The sequence below is a fragment of the Rhipicephalus sanguineus genome, chromosome 9 (genome assembly GCF_013339695.2).
Source record: "Rhipicephalus sanguineus isolate Rsan-2018 chromosome 9, BIME_Rsan_1.4, whole genome shotgun sequence".
Taxonomy (NCBI): domain Eukaryota; kingdom Metazoa; phylum Arthropoda; class Arachnida; order Ixodida; family Ixodidae; genus Rhipicephalus; species Rhipicephalus sanguineus.
In genome coordinates, this window is record NC_051184.2 from 59513557 (window position 1) to 59534073 (window position 20517).

Here is a 20517-nt window from a genome sequence, read left to right on the forward strand (position 1 = left end):
GTTTCTTCGTTAGTGCGGGCTGCTTACCGCTTACCTCGACTAATCAACCAACACATTTCGTAAAGGCCAATGTAGAGGACAATGCCACAGCAGTTGAACATGTGTCGCGAAAGGAACGACAGCGTATAGAATCGTGCAGGAACTCCTGTTACTGATGATCGCCCTCATAGTCGACGTAGTTTGTGCGATCTGGCATCGAGCATGTTACGTTATGAAAAGTTATGTTGGTGGAGCTGCTTACTCATTCTCCCAGAGCAATGCCTTAGACCTTATTTTCATAAATTCGCAGGTTGCAATGTCTTAATGTTTCGAGGCAATTCCCTTCAGTAGCCATTCAAGGACATTGTTTTACTACACAGATGTTTGCGATAACGGAAGTGCTGGTGCTCAGAATCCGACCTCCATCAGAAGTGACTGGGACACAGTAGCCAAAACAAGCCGCGCAGACATCGTGCAGCCGTCAACCACACCGGAAAACTACTCGAGGCGAGTAGTTATGTTGAATGGGGCCACTAAGAGGCGAGTCAGAATGCACGTCTGCCGTTGTGTTATGGGAGGTACTTTTTCTGCGCAACGGGGAGTCGAGGCCCACGCTGCCGTAATAAAAAGCCGTAGTTGCAGACCGTATTGCGAGTGGTAGTATCAGCGGTGTGCGTTTTGGGAAACGTCGCCGTGGAATCGCAATAGCCGAGGTGCCCGGGAATGTTCTCTTCGGAACAAGCACGAACACTTTTCTTACTCCACTTGTTCTACATCGTGGTCGAATTGTGACGGCGACTGTAGGTGTGATTCGTGGATGTCATATTACGTGTCTTCGCGCACGTGACGCAACTCGCGTTTAATTGATATGCGAACGGTTCCTGTGGTCAATACTTAGAAGTGCGGTTTTCTCGGCCAATTGGTACATGATGACAAGCGAAGGGTTCCGGAAACGCCTTTGTCTTCGGCATTTTTCCTCTTGTGCTCGCGTCATAGCTTGCTGGAACCCGTCACTTTGTCATGGCGTGCACTGCACTCAGTGTTAGTTTCCTTATTCATTATCAATTACCTATTCTGTCGATCAGGCCTCGTTATGACAGCCACGTCTGGCATGAAATAGTTTACACGATAACGACGGAAAAGAACGAGAACACCGCTGACACGGAACTAAGCGGATATTCTTCAACCGAAAGATAATCCTATTCTATGACGCATACCGCGAAAGACAGCGTGCTCACGTAGGAACTGCCACTCATGCATGTTTCCGCGACCTCTGCAACGGCATGTCTGTCGTTTTTAGTGTTCCTGCAGCAGAGTTGTTGGTCTTTAATTTTGCCTCGTCGTTGTACAACGCTCAAGTCAATAAGTATGCGACAAAAGACAAGCGGTATCCACGCAGAAAATTACTTAGACATAAGTTGCTGTTCTCCGCAACCACAAAGCCGTTTTGCTTATCATAGGTAGCGTCTTCACTCGCAGCGCACAGCCTGACACCAATGTCTTTCTTTTTTACCCTCCAGGGTCCCTCCTCGAACGCTGACACTCAAAGCAATGCTGCACACGGTACATAATTTTCCTACTGCAAAGGTCCCTACATTATGCGTGGAAAGTTCTAGCAAACCAGATATGTTTTCTGGTTAACCTGCCTGCCTTTCCGCATTACATTTCTCTCTCTCTCTCTCTCTTCGGCCGCAAGTACAACTCGACAGTACACTTCCTCTTGCTTGCCATTGAAGAAGCCATTATCAGTGTATTTAACGGGACACATTCAGTCAACGTCGTCTGAATAATTGGTTTAAGGCTTGGGCAGGAAACTGTATAAATGTCATAAGTCGGCAAACTCACTCATGAGTCGACACATTCAGACTTACGCATACTCAGGTGGGGCCGTCAGTCTGGGTCTGAGGCAGGGCGTCTGAATAAAATCCCAACCGGAGTCCCAATGGATTGTAATATCCCAACCGGAGCCCGAGCAACTCCGGTTAGGAAAAATTCTGGCGAGTCGGAGTCCGAGTGAGCATTAAGCGCAAAATATATTTCTTGAATCAGTCTGAGTGGGCTCTACTCTTTTTTTTGCCGGCATGTGATAAAAGGTTGTTTTCTCCAATAAAGATAACCTTATCAATAGCAAACTTCAACGATCAAGTACGTTCTATACGGTGCCTTAATCAGGAATTTGATTTATATCAGTGGAAGCTTCGTTATATATTTATATCTATCGAACTTATCGGTCCACTGATTACTCGTAAGTCACCTGTCTTGCACTTTTTGGCACAATACCTAGGACACTGACACTTAAAACCATACATAGCATAGCCATAAGTATTGGTGGCGGGCTACGCCACTGAAATTAACACATATAATTTTTATTCTCAGGGCACATTCGGATGTCCCAATATGAAGTCGCCAGTTTACAGCCTTCGGCCTCCAGCGGCGACGACTCAATCGCTGTTCTCGAATCTATGGTGAGACGTCTGGAAATAAACGAAGAATCGTTCACCTTGATACATGGTGCTTGGTGAGTCCAGATTGTGATGGTAGAGTTCAACGCTTGTTAGCTACAAGTTGAGGCATCTAACGCTTAATTTCGAGCCCATAGTTCAGCGCCACACATGCTCGCGCCAATTTCAGCAGTGCTTCAATGTTGATCGAAACTTGAAACACCCACGCGCACAATGACTTAAGCGCGTAAACACCTTCCCGTCGAGCAAATATATGGCATTGTCCACCACTACACCACTGCGAGACGCTTGGATCGGATGGCGATTTTTTCCATTCTCAGAGCAAGAGACAATGTTAGTAGTGGAGGCGAAATGCTCGACGCCCCCCGGACATTAGAGGCTTCCTCCACGTATATATCTGCGTGTGTGTGTGCGCGCGCGCGTATGTATGCATGTAATCTTCTCCTCCTCACTCTTTTGCATATCTTCGTGTTTCTGCGGTCTATTTTATAACGTGTATGCAAAAGCAGAACTGCCAACGAAAGAGCCGTCATCTCAGGATGGAGAAACTCCTTACGTTATTAGCGCGCTTTCCTTAATAAATTTCCCCATTCATGCTTTTATTTGCCTGCAGGAATCGAGGTGGCGCCTACAATGTCCAACCAGTACTGGAGCACAGCGAGGCTTTTTCTCACGGTATGTGTGTGGAGGCTTCGATCTACCGCATAGCTTCGTTAGCAGCGGACACAGCCGCGTGATAAGGATATCTTGCCACATGAAACAGGCAAAGCTTAGTACCGGGATACTCTGTTGCCTAATCTATGCACAGAAACTGATAACAGCCTAGCTCACAAAATCTAAAGCAACACCCATTCTTTCAAACTTAGAATAGCGCAAGCTTATAAATAGCAATGCTTTTACGCACAGGGCGAAATATATCCAGCCAACGCTTCCTGTAGAAAGATGCTTACCGCGTTCTCCAAAAAGCACCATGCCTTCCCTTTCCGTTTTTCGTCTTTTATAACGGAGGCGGTAGCTAGCGATCCTTGCGGTAGCCGCTTGCAACACACATGCACGCCTGCGCGCACCACCACAATACCATTGACGGCAAGAGGGGAGAAGGGGGTACTATCTCAAAAAGCGACCAAATCTCAAGTCAGGGTGGCTAAATGGTTTAGCGAGCGACGGCGCAGGCATCTTTCTAGAGGAGGCGTTGATCCGGCGCAGGTGAGTGTGAGTAAACGATATTGTAATGTCTAGAATTTGAATCATGTTATTTTTCGGAGTTCGTAGACGTACGTTTCTTCCTACTTATTGCTCTCTAAACAGCTTCGCAACAGTCGCAACCCTTTGGGTGAAATTATCGCAGTCGACAAATTATCGACAAAGCAGTTGGGGTGAAATTGTCGCAGTCGCTAGGTGTCTGTGTAAATGTTACATACTTTTTCCTGAGAAATTCGCACACGTGTTCTTGCGACTGAGACCTTGTCGAGGCTACCGAAGAGACTTCTATTAGATACAGTGGACACCCGTCGCCAAATGCAAACCTCGAACGATGTAGAAGGACCTTGACCCCTCCGCAAATGCACGTTCACTGTATGTGTTATCTCAACACTTCCACAGGACCTTCTACTGAAATTCTATGGAGAGCTATCAAAAGAAGCTCATCGTTAGAGACGCTTATACAGTTGCTAACATTAGGTCAACACTTTCCTTTCAGTATCTACATATGCGACCGCGACCGAAAGTAGCAGCCTTCCAGTGCCGGCGTCCAGTAGTGGTGCCTGCCATTCAATCCCAAGTACAAGTACAAACATCGAGGAAATCATACAGGAATGCGACGCAAGGTGGGCCCAAATGTCCAGTAGTCCTCTTCACTGGGGCAACTCAGGGCGCACAGTACGGAGTCCACTGTTTTCCCACAGACTATCCCGGCGGTTGATGACCCCTGATGTGATATTGGCAATATATTAACTGGACCTCTCAGCGTAGATCGTTGAGACCTTGAATTCTCGTCTACATACGCGGACACTGGGCAACCCCTTTACAGCAAATTATATCGCATTCATCAGCATTGCCGCATTTAACGAAAAAAACCAAATATCATGAATTCCAGTGAATCAAGTAAGGATAAACCTTTCAACAGGGGCATGTCGCTAGACCCAACGTGTAAGGAATATATTGTCAATGTTGACTTCAGTTGTAGGGAATTTAATTGTGCTTGTCAAAAATACCAGAAACAGACTTTGTTTGGAATATTCCTAATTTAACATTATAGGCGACGCTGTTTGAGTCGCGGAAAGGGCTTAAGCTTATTTCTTCGGCAAAGCAGGCTTTTTCAGTGTATGTATTTTCTCGTACAACATCAGACTTCCATGCCTTATCCCCAAGTCTATTAAACATGACGCTTAGGATGCGCGAAAATGCTCCGTCATGTTTTGACCGAGAAACCGCTGCTGCTCCTTCCTGAAGGCTCTATCCGACCGCCAGCCGTGAGCCCACTAATAGAAATATTTACTCCTAAAATGCCACATCCGCGGCACTTTCCAGCATAGTGTATTCGCATGAAAGGAAAGCGTGAGCTACTCAGATCTTGTGCGAATGTATGCAATGGAAACATTTTAAAATGGCGCCATGACTTTTTAAACTGCACCGTAGAATAAATCTATAGCGGACAAAACTGATGTAGTGCGGCGGCTGCATTTTCGGTGGAGGCGAAAATGATTGAGGCCCGTGTACTTAGATTTAGGTGCACGTTAAAGAACCCCAGGTGGTCGAAATTTCCGGAGCCCTCCACTACGGCGTCTCTCATATAACACATGGTGGTTTTGGGACGTTAAACCCCAGATATTATATTATTATTATTATTATTATTATTATTATTATTATTATTATTATTATTATTATTATTATTATTATATTAAATCTGATGTAGTGTGCCGCTAACGTTTTGGTAGGGCTTGTAAATATAGACATAATCACAGCCTTAATTTGCGACAGTGCCCTGAAGGCACTCCACTGAAATTGCTCGTTTGCTATTTATTTCTTTTAATTAATATTTTTTTATGCATTGTGGTCTGCTTTAGTAAATTTTGTGCGGTGACTAAGTTTACTACGCAATTCCTGCGTTGGTGTATATCGCGCGATTTCCTGAGAAGCGTTTGGAGATAATGGGAAGCAGTAAAATCTCGCAAAGATACAGAAGATCAACGGGGCATGAAGAGCTCCACAGTACGTTTTGTTGCGTACTACAGAAGCCAGCCGTTGTCAACGACGGAAGAGCACACACTTTGGTTGCCTGTCTTGCAGTACAGTGAAGTGCCATAATCTTTTAAATGTGTTTTCACTGCGAGATTAAAGATAGCCAGCTACACACGCTAAATTTGGTTCCGTTATGAAAACATTCAACGTATTATTGCAAGGAGCATGCCATAATACATTATGGTGCCTTTGTCAGGATATGCTCAGGTAAGAGCTCAAGCTCAGCTAAGATGAACTATCAATATTAGTCATGCAAATGTCGGATATAAGTAAGTAGCAAAGAAAGCGCTTAGTAAGCCCTCTCCATAACTGCTACGCCACGCGGACTTATTCAGTGCCTGCAGCTTCACGTCCTGCAGCACAACTCGAGACTTTAATCTCAATACTTCTCACAAGACACGCGAGAATTCTGTTTGAACTATCAAACTGTATGTACCGTCTTTCCCGTTGAGTTGCACTGTACAAGTGCGCCATACTCAACCAATCAAGAACGAGAAGATTTGTATACATGTGAACACAAGGACAGCTGTGTTCTTTTTTTAACGATCAACGTCCGCGGCCATCAAATGCACAAGTCTTAAATTTTTCCTGAACAAGCAAATGATGAATGAATACAATTCCCGATGCACGGGAGCAAGTTTGAGCGAGTCGGTCTCCCATTGAAGCTATAACCTGTTCGCCAACCTTTATATCGAGAAAAACAAGATGCTGACCTTCCCAAAAACAGTCTGTGTGCCGTACTAAATACTGTGGTCTGGTCTCTTGCAGGATTGGTACTGCCTCCACACAAACGGGAAAGCACGAAGATATCAACGGTGTCTACGGCCACGTAAACCACGGCATGAAAACATCAGGGGAACGAAGCCACAAGTGCGAAATATGCGGTAATTTATTTAAACAGAAGCAGCATCTCGCGACACATCGCCGTGTGCATACGGGCGACAAGCCTTATCATTGCGGCATATGTGGTAAATCATTTGTACAGAAAGGTCATCTCAACGTACATCGCCGCACTCACACAGGCGAGAAGCCCTACCATTGCAGCATATGTGGTAAATCATTTTCAGCATCGGGAAATCTCGCTGTACATCGCCGCACTCACACAGGCGAGAAGCCCTTCAAGTGCACGACATGCACAAAGTCCTTCGCACATCAAGGGCATCTTCGTGTACATGAACGTACTCATACGGGCGAGAGGCCTTATAAATGCAAGATGTGTGAGTATTCATCAACCACATCGTCAGATCTTAAAAGGCATCAACGCACGCACAGAAACAAGAAGACGTGAGCCTGTAGGAAAAATAACAATATCACCTCTACTGACGATGCATCAATGAGCAACTCCACATTCACGTCGCTCTGTATCCCTTCACTGGTGAAGTATGCAATCATTCATTCGCGTACAAAGAGTTTTAATACCAAACCATCGATAAACATGAGTGCGGAAATTCTACGCGGTATATTTAGACCATATTTTTAGAAATTTAACTTACCTCATACCTAACGGCAACCACACATGGGCACCTCCATGTTCGCATGGCTGTGTATCCCTTTCACCGCCGAAATGTGTAATCAGTCATTCCAGTACAATAGAATGGTGGGATACGGAACCTTCGATCAATATAAGTGCTCATTTCGACGTACTATTTGGTTAGGTGACGTTTTTAGATATGTAACGAGCCTCACACCTCAACAGGCACACCTGGGCTTGTTGAGCTTGTAGGTGAATCGTATAGGTAAACGTTTACTTCAAGACGTTGGAGAAAAGCAATGCAATACAATACTGCGGTTCTTTCTTAAAATAAAAAAAATGAAAAAAAAAATCCGGCGGCGGCTCTCACGCACTCTGGGAATCGATGTAATGCGAAGCAGCCAGCGAAGACCTGCACAGATCGCCTCGTCTGTGTTTTAGGCAAATGAGATCATTCATGCCATGACATCTACCTCAGTATATATTGCATGTTGCCATGAATGTATGCATGTACAATCTGGTATGTACCATGCTAATGAAACACATATTCTGCCATGTAAGAATACTGCCCTATTATCACTTGTGTGTGAGCTACTGGGAATGTATTACTGTGTGTATTTTACCTGTATATATAACTTTTCCGCGTACGGTTTTATTTTATTCATTCTCATTTGCATTCTTTGGCCCTCCCTTGTGTGATGTCATGCCACTGAGGTACTCTAAGTAAACAAATAAACAAGTGGTATGAATTTCTACGCTGTGACGAACAGTGCGTTTAAATTTTGTCTCCCTTCCAGATGTTTGTTTCAGTTCGTGACATTTGTTTAGATTCATTGTGAACTCAAGTATATAGGTCACTGCAAAATGATTCTGCATAGATATGAGCCAGCGAAGATTTTTGAGAAAAGGGATAGACGTTTAGTTCTTCATTGTTCAGATGTAGGTGGATGAACCTTGGGGAAAATTTGATACTGGAGTCGCCTGACCACGTGGAATGTACAGAGTATCTATATTATGTGGAAGCGCCTTTTTGTAGCAAAGTAAAAATTATAATTTTTGTGTAATGCTTTCACAATTGAAGTACCGGAGATAAATATCTCTCAGTTCACGTATGACAATTTTTATTAGGAGGCACACTGCTACCGTTGGCACTTCTGCTTCCATCTGTGTGTAACCGCGCGTCATTCAATAAACGAAAGATTCGGTATACGGCATTCATAGCCTTCACAGCCTCGATATGGCTTGCGGACGTACTCTAATGTGCTCGTAAATGTGCGCCGGCAAGTGTTCTGAAATAAAGTTCGGAGTTTGTGCCCGTCCAGTGTACACCTTTTTTTGTCAGTCTATGTGCGCTGCCGTACTGTTACAGAAGGCGCCAACTAGCACAAATGAAAGTGTTACTCGCTGTATCGAGCGTCTTGTAGAAAGCGTCTGCACACGGTGGTGGGCACAAGAAGACTGGTTTATTGATAACAAAAGGAACGCTTGAATACAGCGTTGCCGGGCGTTGCTCTATTGGTGTGCACATTGTCGCCTTGTCGACTGCCCGTTGCATCCTCCTTTCTTTGAAGGTGAATCACACAAAAACCACTGAAAACTCACTTAACGCCGGTCGGTAACTGTCCTCTCTCCTAGGCTGTTTCGCTCTGCTGGAATCCGTGAGTGTAGGCCAGGCGAGATGGTGGTTTTTGGGGTCTGGTGGATCGTCGGCAGAAATCGTCAGTGTTCGGTGAGCCTGATGTGCCGGATTGCGGTCGGTCCTGCGTAGCCTGCGGAGGTTCTGGACCCTGCGGTACGGCTCCACTTGTAGATGAATCGAACGTGTCGTCGCTGTCGTCGGCGTTGTAATGGGAGAATCGACAGAACGCTTCTGGCGTTTTGCGGAGGTGTTGTCTATTTGGACGGAAAACCCGGCCATCTTCTGTCGGAATGGTGTACGACCTTCGCGCCACGAGATCTTGGACTTGTGCTTTCATTTCCCATCTACCATGATTAAGAACGCGGACGGTGTGTCCCTTCTGCAATAGAGCAAGTGATCTTCTTGGGGTGTTTGATTGAACATGTTTTCGCACGGGCCTTGGGGGTGACACTGAGAAATCTGGAAGCAGCGTTCCGAGACTTCGTCCCATCAGCAGCTCTGCTGGCGTGCGGCCATCCTCAAGAGGGCACACCCTGTAGTTCAGAAGGCCCAAATAGAAATCCTCTTTACTCCTCTCCGTCTTGTCCAGAATCCGCCTGACCACTTGGAACCCCTTCTCGGCCAGTCCATTAGATCTGGCAAAATGCGGACTTGATATTGTATGCTTGAGGTCATATCGAGCCGCAAAATCTTTAAACTCTTTTGTCGCGAACTGAGGGCCGCCATCACTACAAGCTTCTAATGGTAACGCGTGCCTTGCAAAGATCTGACGTAGTTTGTGAGTGACAGCTGTTGCTGACGTCTCCTTTATGTGTTAGACTTCAGGAAAATTAGAGTAGGCGTCATAGACAACCAAGAAATTATTTCCAGCATGCTGAAAAAGATCTCCACGACCTCTAGCCCACGGAAAGTCAGGGACGATTCGCTGAGAAAGGGGCCCGTCGGGTTGCCGACAAGCAAACTTGGAGACGTCACAACTTTCAATAAAATGGGCAATATCTGCTGCCATTCCTGGCCAATACATCAACTTACGGGCCCTCGACTTGCATTTCCGTAACCCGAGATGCCTTTGGCGCACTCGTCTCAGCATCTCCGTTCCCATGCTTGCAGGTACCACCACTTTGGTTCCCTTTAGCAGTATTCCGTTGACCACAGTAAGCTCTGCTGTGAAGGACTTTAGCTACTGGGTGAGCTAAAGTCCTTCACAGCAGAGTTCACTGTGGTCAACCGAATACTGCTAAAGGGAACCAAAGTAGTGGTACCTGCAAGAATGCGAACGGACCACGAATTCTGGTCCACGAATGTGGCGTGGGTTCGTATCCCACTTCTGGCACCATGCATCGAGCGTCTTGTAGAAAGCGTCTGCACACGGCGGTGGATACAAGACAGGTTTATTCATAACAAAAGGAACGTTTGAATACAGCGTTTTCAGGCGTTGCTCTATTGGTTGTGCACAGTGTTGCCTTGTTGATTGCCGTTGCACTCGCATCACTAACCTGTTTTTGCGACCGTGGTGAATCCAGGCAACGCATAGTTGCCCTGTCTGATAGAATTTTGTCCACATTTGCGCGGTTGATTCCTGTTGCAAAATACAGGTACCCATCAGCTACTAAACTGTGCGGACTGCTCTGTAGCTGAGACTGATGATGATCTTGCTCCAGGGATGATAACCGCTTATGAGCTCAGGTACTAAGTGAGTGGGTACAGGTAGCTGCGATTTGTGAAGTGCTCCTTTGCTAGCTTGCCTGATTGCTTGTTACTAGTGGTTCACCCACTATGGCTAATTGGCCAAGAAGCCGGCGCTTATATTAAATGTAAACGCTAAGGCATAAACGCAGGTAAAGAGGAAAATATTTTTAAAAGTAGACCATTGTAAATGCAGTCATAAGAGAAAAATGAATAACTCAATAAACAATTTTCGTTGTCAGTATATAATCGCCACATGGTAGTGGTTAGTTTTCAGAACTCGTAATGTGTGAGCCTTCGTTAAAGGATATCACCGGAAGGGTGCTCTGCCCCTTCAGTGTGACCGTTTCGCCACGTCATACAGGCATAATAGAGCATATATTATCTCGAGATTGCGTCACTATATAAATGATTTTAATAGAGAGAGAGAGAGAGAGAAGGAAATGAATGCGGAATGACAGGGCTGTAAACCGGAAAATAAATACCTGGTTTGCTACCCTGCACTAGGGAAGGGGTAAGTGGAGACTGAAAAATAACGAAGATAAGAATGAGGGAAGGAGGTAAGTGGGGACGCACACACACGATCGTGCACTCAGATAATCGTTCAACGAGGCTGGTCGCTCGCACACACTTCAACAGCACCTTTGTCGCCTTCTGGCGTGAAGCTCGATCTTTCTAGTATTGTCTTTCCAGCATTCTAAGATTGAATGCTCAGACAGCGGCCAGTCGTCGAGGCGCGCAGACACTGCTGAGAAGGACTTTTTCTAGTAGCTGTGCTGAGGGCAATGACACAGGACGTTTTCGATGGCTTCGTCACTTCCGCAATGGTCACTGTCTGCGATCCCGATGCGGCAAGAAAATACGGTCGTAAAGGACACCCCAAGCCACATGCGGCAGAGAACGGTCACCTCGGATCGGGGTAGCCCAGGTGGAATATTGAGTCGTAGGCGTGGGTACAGGCGGCGAAGGCGGGTGGGGCACAAAATTGCATGTGCATGCGAGCGTGTAGAACCCCACTGCTGAATGTATTCGCGTATCTTTTGTGTTACTGTATATGTGCGCCGCGGTGGAACAGTTATAATGCTCACCTCATGGCCCAAAGGTCGCGGGTACGATCCCGGTTGCGGCGGTCACATTTCGATAGAGACGAAATGCAAGAGTCCCGTGTAATGTGCGATGTCAGTGCACGTTAAAAAACACCGGACGGTCGAAATCTCTGCAGCTCTCCACTACGACGGCGTCTCTCATAAACATATCATGGTTTTGCGACTACAAATCCCAATTATTATTATTATTATTATTATTATTATTATTATTATTATTATTATTATTATTATTATTATTATTATTATTGTTGTTGTGTTACCAGATATACACAAAATTGCTGGGAGACTTTTGCGAGTGGCAGGTTGTTGCCGCAGCGTAACTTTAAGCGATGTGCTGATTGTTCGAACATCTCGGACACACGAGCATGTTATTTGGGTGTGAGAGAGAGAACGGCGTTTTATTTACGAAGTGCTCTTTAATACAAGACGCCCTGAACTGAGACCTGCGCTTTATTTCGATCACCTCGCCATCTTTAACGTCTGCTTCATCAGAATAAACGAACATTCGTGCATTCCGACCGCTTCTGGTGATGGTCGTCAAACATTGACTATTACTTGGTTACAGAGAGGTCATCAAATTATGTTAGATGACGTTAGGTAAGCGCTCCATTGGCAAGCAACGCCGCCGACGTCCGCTGAACCGGGACCTATTGGGCTTTGCGGTCTTGGCCACGGAGCAGGATCTCCTCCCACCCATCTACCGCGGGGTTGGGGGGCATAGATGTGTTTCATTGGCATGCCTATACTTAAGATCCGGTGAGCGCGCGTATATACAGTTAAAATTCAATCAGACGATACCCGATTTTGCCAGTTTCTCGATCTAACGAAGAAATTTCCATTGCCCCGTAGGTACCTATAGGGTTCAATGTTGCCGTGAACTCGAATTAATGAACCTTTTATGCCACTGATGAACTCGTTTTAAAGTTTTTTCGGAAATAAATGAGCGATAATGCAGTGATTTCTTTCGAATTTCTTTTCTTCGAGCGAGCTCTGTAACGCCGTCGCGTTAGGCATCTAGCTTCCGCGGATTGTTCATACGTAACGGCGTCCTTTAGAGGGAAAGAAGATACAGCGGTAGCTGCAGGGCGACGCTGCGTTACAGCTTTAGATTTGAAAGAACCGAGAGATCTCTTGCTCAAGTTTACGAACTTCGCAATTTAAAGAAATAATTCGAGTGCCATCATCACCATATATATATATATATATATATATATATATATATATATATATATATATATATATATATATATATGTATATATGCATACCATTTCTTTTCTGTCTTTGTAACATGATAACCACAGCAGCAAAACACCCGCCGCATCTGTATTGTGCTTATGGTGCGTAGCTGCAGGGAAGCGCTAGACGCGCATGTACTTTTATGGGCCTCTATGGGACATTTCCATTCTTGCCAAACGCTCATATGCTCTGGCCGGGAAAATTATGACAGCTTTTTGGATAAATAAGAGACACGAGTTGTGAATATGCGAGGTGTCTATGGTTTTGCGTATCTGTGACTTGAAATTTTTTACTTCTTTACATGATTAGTAATGAATCTGTAATGGCCTCATGCTTGATGTGCAACGATTATGTGTTGCAGTGCTGCTTGCGCATGTTTGGTGCGGCTTATATATTAAATGCTGCTCTCCTGGGAATAAAATCAGTTTGCGAGTGACTTTTTTCTTGTGCCTTTCTGCTGGTGGTGCTTAGACGTTTAGGTTTTTGTCAATGTTATTCACTAACTAGCCCAACAACAAGTTTATCTAAGTTACAGCTTCATGTGGCGATGCCACAATGCACGGAGCGCACGAGGACGCGCATGCGCCGTGCCACATCTCAACACCGCGCTTTAGTTTTGACGCCGGGTGCACCACTACACTAATGCTCCGTATAGTACATGTCTGTCCACGCCTGTGCTACTGTGGTAACTGTGTGCAAACTACACATGTAGACTACAGACATGGCCGATGAAAAATGAAAAACAGCTCTCACAATTTCCGTGATTGGTAGCGGCAGCCACCATGTAGTTCAGGAAAGAAACCAGGCGTAGCTGCCTCGATACGTGGAGAGTCGCTTAATTCGCGGTACGAGCGATTTGACAATCATGTAGCCCTAACGCTGACAAAATTTTGAAAACTGTTTCAGTGTACCTTTCCACAGACTTGCACAGACGTCGCTTTAAAGCAGAAATACATAAGTGAAGTACCCTCTTACGTACCTTGGCCGACTTACAACCAAATCCTAATAATCACCTCACTCGGTATACGAAGACTTCGCATGTACCACGTGCTCGTACTAATTCTCGGCTCTAAACATTACATTACCGCCTTCCAAGTGTAACGAACTAATGAAAATTAACAATTGAAGGTCTGCGCATTTTTGTATTAAGATGAAATGCTACATCGGATGTGTTGCTTTTGTTTAGAATAACAGAGAGTTGTTTTCACGGTTGTCATTAAGCGAGGTAAAGATTTGTGCTGCTGGCAGGGGAAGAATGAGCGAGTAAAAGACAAGAAGCGGATCGATATTTGTTTCGTAAAACACACCAACAAATTCACTGATTGCCGTACAAATGTGGCGTATAAGGTGCTTCTCAGCTGCGGCCGCTTCTAGGTAGGACAGACGGGCCGCTGTAATAAACCGAGATTATTGGAACATAAGAGATCGCTAATCAGAGGCTCCAACCAGAGACTCACCATCTAATCTATCTTTACATCGTCGCGAGCGTAAGTGGACGCCAAAATTCCATGAATGCGCAGTGTTGTACCGGCATACAAATGAAGAAACGCGCCTGACAATTGAGGCATGGCATATCGAGAATAGTGGTAGCGCATGCGTGAGCCAACCGTCGATTAATTTGCATAAAGATCAAATCAAACGCCTTAACAGTTATCTTCCACGTAGACCCCCGCGCGTGCCGGATTTATAGGTTCTATTGCATGGGCATGCGCAGATGAGTTTTCGTGCCTTCTATCTTATACGCCATTGAACGTTTGTTCAGTTTTTGTAGTCGGCGTTTCTGGTGTCCTGACTTCTTTCCTGTGTCCATGTTTGCACGCCCTCTCTTTTAAGTGAGAATGCACTTTATAAGCGACCCTGAATCCGCTGTCATCCGCGCTCCTCCTCCTCCTCCTAGCAACGGCGCGAGGAGAGGAGAGGAGCGTCTGTAGCAACGGCGCAGCGACGTCACACCCCACGTGACTGCGCGCGCTCTGCCCCCTCACCGCGGTTTGTGCGGGCGCGCGCCGCTCCCCGCACCTCTCTTCTAGGTGGCATTGGGTGCAGTGCTTCGCCGCTCCTTCTCTCGCCGTTCGCTCTTTCTCCTCCCTGCGCCCCACTCTCCCGTCCGCTGGCTGGGTGCCTCTCAAGAAGAAATGTGTGCTCGAGACGCCGCTGTGAAACGCCAACGGCGACCACAAGGCTGAGATTATGGCCGTCAGGTACAATGACAACATAAACAGGTGCTGGTGAATGTGTAAATAAATGGTTACGGTACAAATCCTCGTCTCGTCATTAATTTACGCCATTAAAATTACTGCGCCGTGTACTCTCGGCGCAAGAAATGCATTCGCATTTCCTCACGATTCCCTTCGGGGAGGTGGAGGCATTTTTTTAGATTGATTTTGTTGTTCATGAATGTTGGTTGATTTTTGTGATGCATAATTAGTGTCATTAATTTGTTGATTGCTATGTCATGAATATCTATCGCATGTATTTCAGAGTTTTATTTTGACATTTGCTGTCACGGGTCGCATGTGTGTTTTACATTGGGTATTGGCGCTTTCTGCTCCCTGTAATTTTGTAGTTTTGTTTTTTATTTGGGGGGGGGGGGTCTAAGGGCCAATCAAGCAGCGCAATGCAGCTTTTTTTTTTTTTTTCATTCAAACCAAACATTTCTATACTGTACGGCTGTTTAACACGTCTAAGTTTCACAACCGAAGCTTCACGCCGCTTTTTACCTTGATTACACTTGTGACACCGGGCTCCGTTGTGCACGTCCTGCACCGTGCAGCACCAAGCACTGACATACCATATAAGGTGCCTTCAAAGCCAGCGACTGACCATTGAAGAGCTTTGAAGTGTTCTCCAGCGCACAGCGAAAGCGGGAGAGCCCCCCAACTAAATCAGAATTACAGAGCAGCTGGCATTCTTAAATTTAGTTCTCTGCGCGCGTAGGTGCTCCCGAAGAAGACGAAGGGCGGCTGATCCTGCCTAGCACATGCCGTCCACGGTGGTGCCAGCGTTTCCAATGGTGGTCTTCACACTGAATAAAGTTGCACCGCAGCCAAGGTGTTCAAAGCTGCTCGTACAGAATGGCGACAAGATTTTCACGCTTCGTGTGCAGATTATGCACGTGATCTCAAGAAATCAATCACTGCATGAGAAGACGCTTGTCTTCACATTTAGAACACATGACTAATATTCAAACAGTGGCGCGCCTTACTGGGTATTACTGGGCAGTACTGTGATACCATTGTTACACAGGCAGCCTAAACCGCGGTTACGCTAACCGCGGTTACGTTGACCGCGGTTCGCTGATGTTACACGGCACACGAAACCGCGGTTTTAAGAAACCGAGCTTGGCAACCTCGGTTAGGCAGATAACCGACAAAATGGCGGCGCCCACCACCGATGAGTGCATGATGAGTGCATGCCGGCGAGCGCGCGTGGAAAACGAACGAACTGGACGACACGGACCACGGAAAGCCTGATAAGGTTGTGGGAAAATCATTTGCGTGATCTGCGGAGCACGTCACGCAATGCAAAGGTGTACGCGGCAATTACAGCCGACACAAAAACAAAACTATTTCAAGCGATGAGGCTTTAGCGTAAAAGATGCATATATTCGCATAATTATACGTTTGAAGAACATTATGCAAGAAATAAGTGGCATATTTGTAAACAGAACGTCGCTCTGTTGATTAGTGCGTCAGTTAGTTTGTTCTACGCCAGATGGCGTTAGCCACCTTAACCGAGGATGCTTTCGCGCTGCGCTGTGTAACATCCGCGAACCGTGGTTGGCGCTAACCGCGGTTCAACGCGGTCAACCGTGGTTGGTCGTAACCGCGCTTGCTTTGCCTGTGTAACATGGGTATAACTGGGCATTACTGATAAGGATTTCCGTCGTCATCAGGGAATAATGCGAATTCTAGGGCAGCTCTTTCCATTTTTATGATTGCTGCCTGAATGCACGACCTGCAGTTGGAGCACAGTGGTTATGGCATTGTACTAGTGTGATCGAGGTCGCGGGTTCGATTCCAGCCGTACTGTCTGAATTTAATGCGGAGAAAATTCATGCGCAAACGTGCATGCGCTTACGTCTGTGACAAAGAGACAACGTTAGTGTGATGTCCTCTTTTACACCGTGTCTAATAAAAAGAGTGTTTCTGCACATCAAATCTGAGAATTCAATAAAGTTGTCAGGACCTATTCATGCCCTCTTGCGTTCATTTGTCTCGTGTTTCACGAATAGAAATCTTCGAAAGGTGACGATTATATATTAGTACGAAAGGAAAATTGTTTAAGGGGCTAGTATTTCTGTATTATGAAAACTAATGAAACCGACAGACGATTTCTTAACTTCAGCGTAATGATTCTCACTTAAAGGAATTACCGTGAGCGAAAAATCACCCTTTCGGTCTGCGGGATCTCTACTCTCGACATCCGAATTACGCGTCCGAAACTCTACCGTTTGAGCTACGACAAGGGGCGCTGCCTCGTCCAATTATTTTACAAGGTATTTCTGTGCTTAATAACTGACAGTGTTAGCAAGCGACATTCGTAGCCCAGGCGGCGAGTGTGAAACATTCTTTTTTTTTTGCCAGAGGGCGTCACGGGGCACGTGATCTTCGCACGAGGTGGCGGCTGACCAAGCAACTCTCGCATGCGACCTAAGGCAACACGTCTGCTGTTACGAAGCCCTCGTTATCAAGGTACAAAAGAGAAATTGTCCGATGCCCTCGTTTTTCTGTATTATACGATGCAATGTTGTCAGCTGAATATCGCGACGAAAATTAGTTGTCCTACGACATGCATGACCGTAACGCAACCTCACAAGAACATCACGCCCAAATTTAAACGGCTGTTTACACGGTCATTAGCGCTCACACGTATTACGCTTTACTTGAGTCACTATGTAAGTGCATTCTGTGCGTCTTTATAATCAATGTATAATAAACGCGAAACAATTCGTTACCACATATGTGAAGATTTTACGCGTATAAGAGTCCTCTATGAAAAAGAGTATGTTTGATAAAAATCGAAACATTATTTGAAAAAGTTTGTACCAAAATTCAAGACCTTTCAAATCATTTGGCCTTAACAATATTGAAATGATCGGGAAAATATTCTAGCTATTTACACGCTGCGAAAACCCGTCGTTCAGCGAAGCTGTCGTTCCTTTCGTCAGGAATTACATTTTGCTCCCAAGTTTCGCCAAAGTTCTCACTAACGAATTCTTTGTTGTTTCTTTGATCATCAGTTTAAGCCATGTGGATCCCGCGTGACGATATGCTCATTCACGGCCGCATCGGAACGCTACCGTAGCGTTCCAGTGAGGCTGTGGCTCATTCCAGCTGTCCGCTCGGCCAAAGCGCGTATAACTGTCACGGCCGCACACGACCGCAAGTGGCGTCATCTTCAACATTTGAAGCTTCATCTTGATCATCATCATTTAGCACATCACTATTAGTCTCTTTTGCTGCTCTCTATTCACTCAACGCCTGGTCGCGTCCCCTACGGCAGGCCTACTATTACTACAACGACGCCAACGACAGCACAGGGCAAACAACGATAACTGCGCCGTAGAAGTTCGGCAGCATGCCACACTCTCCGTAACACTTGGAGGCGCAAGCCTGCTGCATATTTCGTATTTCATGAAATATACATTCAGTGACGAGACTTCATGCATGACATAACGATCCGCAGTGTGAGGGACGCGCATTAAATTACCTTGGCGTTCTGAGTCGTTTGCATTTTCCCACTATCCCAACTTCTCCCCAAGCTTTCAGCACCTCAGATGGTGCTGCACTTCCTCTAGGATCTTCCACCGTTGACCACGTCACTATATGACTTGATGACCTCATCATTTGGCGTCTTGGTGACGTCACAAATGCTGGAAATATGTGAGGCCGTGATGGCGTGACATGACGTCACAACATGGTGTCATCAGTGACGTCAGGCTGATAACGATTAGTGATCCAGGGTGAATGGGAGCGAACGGCCGTGATAGGCGTACAGATATCAATGTTTATTGAAGATTCCGTAGATGTCTGATAGGTGTGGTAGTACAGGCACTGATGGGCAACAGCAATGAAGGCGTAGGGATTGATTCAAGGGAGTACGGGCAAAGCGGGTGATGAAGAAAGTGTGTGTGCGCAGTAGTATGAGCGAGAGAACGGCCTACAAAAAACATAGAGGGGTAGGTGGTATGCCTCACTCTAAAAAGAAAGGGCGTATTTCGGGCGTCATTGTGTCCTGCAACAAAAATCACAGTGTCCCTATGCATTCGAGTCAGACGAGAGAGAGAGAAAAATTTTATTAAAATATATATAAACCAAGCATGTGGAAGGGGAACTCTAGTCCGGAGTCCCTATGATGATCTTAGCGACAACATGGGCCCGTTCAACCAAGGCCTGGCGGACCTCGGGAGGCCCGTCGCAGAGGACATCGTCCCACAGCTCTTTGGCGCGGAAGGGACGCAGGATCACTGGAAGGGGAGAGAATAATTTTGCGGCGCACTCCGCCGTAACATGGAACGCCCTTGGGGAGCTGCCGTAGTCCGGGCAAGATATTGCGTAGAGGTCAGGGTAGAATTTATACATGGAAAGGAGGTTGGGGAAATGTTCTCATTTAAAGTTGGCGCAGTGCCACCTCTTCCTCTAGCGAGTACGACGGTGGTGGCGGGTACATGGTTCGTCTAGCTCTGGTGTAATGTGTTAATATGTCTCGGTATGCGAGTGGAGGGCCCACTTGATCTGCGCCTTCGGCCCCACCATGCCGGGCAGCCAGTGGGCAATTTCCCGAGCGACTGCGTGAGAGTGGTCATTATCCGGCAATGAGGCATGGCTAGGAGTCCAGAGCAAGTGGATACGTTGTGGGTTCAATGTATCTGTGTTTGATTACTTGTGTAGGGTTTAGTCAGCCGCCTTGTGGAAGCCAGGTCCCATCAAAGAGGCTCGGTATGCTTACTGGGAATCGGTTAATATGTGCACCTCTCCAGGAATCTGAAGAACGTGTCGCACAGCAAGTGCTACACCAAGGCCTTCGCCATCTGTAGGTGTAGAGCTCTGCAAAGAGGCGGCCGTAAGTATAGTTTCAGTGCCGTCCAACTCTACCTGGAATACCCTTTGCAGCAACCTGCAGCATCGCTGTATAGCCTATTTGTCTCAGGGATGTCACCGAGTATGCGCACCAGGTACCGAACACGAGCGCGCCGGCGTCCCGCGTCATGCTCAGGACTCATGTTCCGGGGGTAGCGGGTGGCATCAGATGACTCAAACACGATTGTTCTTTTTCTTCCCATTCGGTCTACTGATCCTCCGCCTCCGAAAGCTTTATGCACATAACATGACTTGCAGCGCTACCAGGATCATAGGCATAGCGAGCTTTCTACGCGTACCGTGGCTATTGTAGAGCCCCCATTATCCGCCCACCTTTGACCAAGTGACGATATCGTTTGATGTCATCATCATATAACGTCACGCCACGTGACGTCTCGGTGACGCCATAGTGATGTTACGAAATTTAGGGACACGTTACGTCATAATCACGTTATGCTGATCTTTTGCATGAATCGTTTGACACCACCGACCCGCCACTGTGGTCTAGTGATTATGGTACTCGACTGCTGACCCGAAGGTTGCGGGATCGAATTCCGGCCGCGGCGGCCGCGTTTTTGGTGCAGGCGAAAATGATTGACGCACGCGCAATTAGAC

General features: G+C 46.3%; 2 protein-coding genes across 2 annotated transcripts in view; both read left to right on the top strand.

Moving 5' to 3' along the window:
• LOC125759931 (zinc finger protein 239-like) overlaps positions 1-20517 on the top strand; it is a 175375-nt gene that overhangs the window by 134832 nt on the left and 20026 nt on the right. The window lies entirely within an intron of this gene.
• The window catches only part of LOC119405222 (zinc finger protein ZFP2-like), a 36938-nt gene that overhangs the window by 2046 nt on the left and 14375 nt on the right, over positions 1-20517 (top strand). Inside the window, exons 2-3 of the mRNA XM_049419439.1 lie at positions 6450-6967; positions 9902-9978. Coding sequence (XP_049275396.1) covers positions 6450-6967; positions 9902-9978 — 595 coding nt within the window. The remainder of the gene's footprint in view (positions 1-6449; positions 6968-9901; positions 9979-20517) is intronic.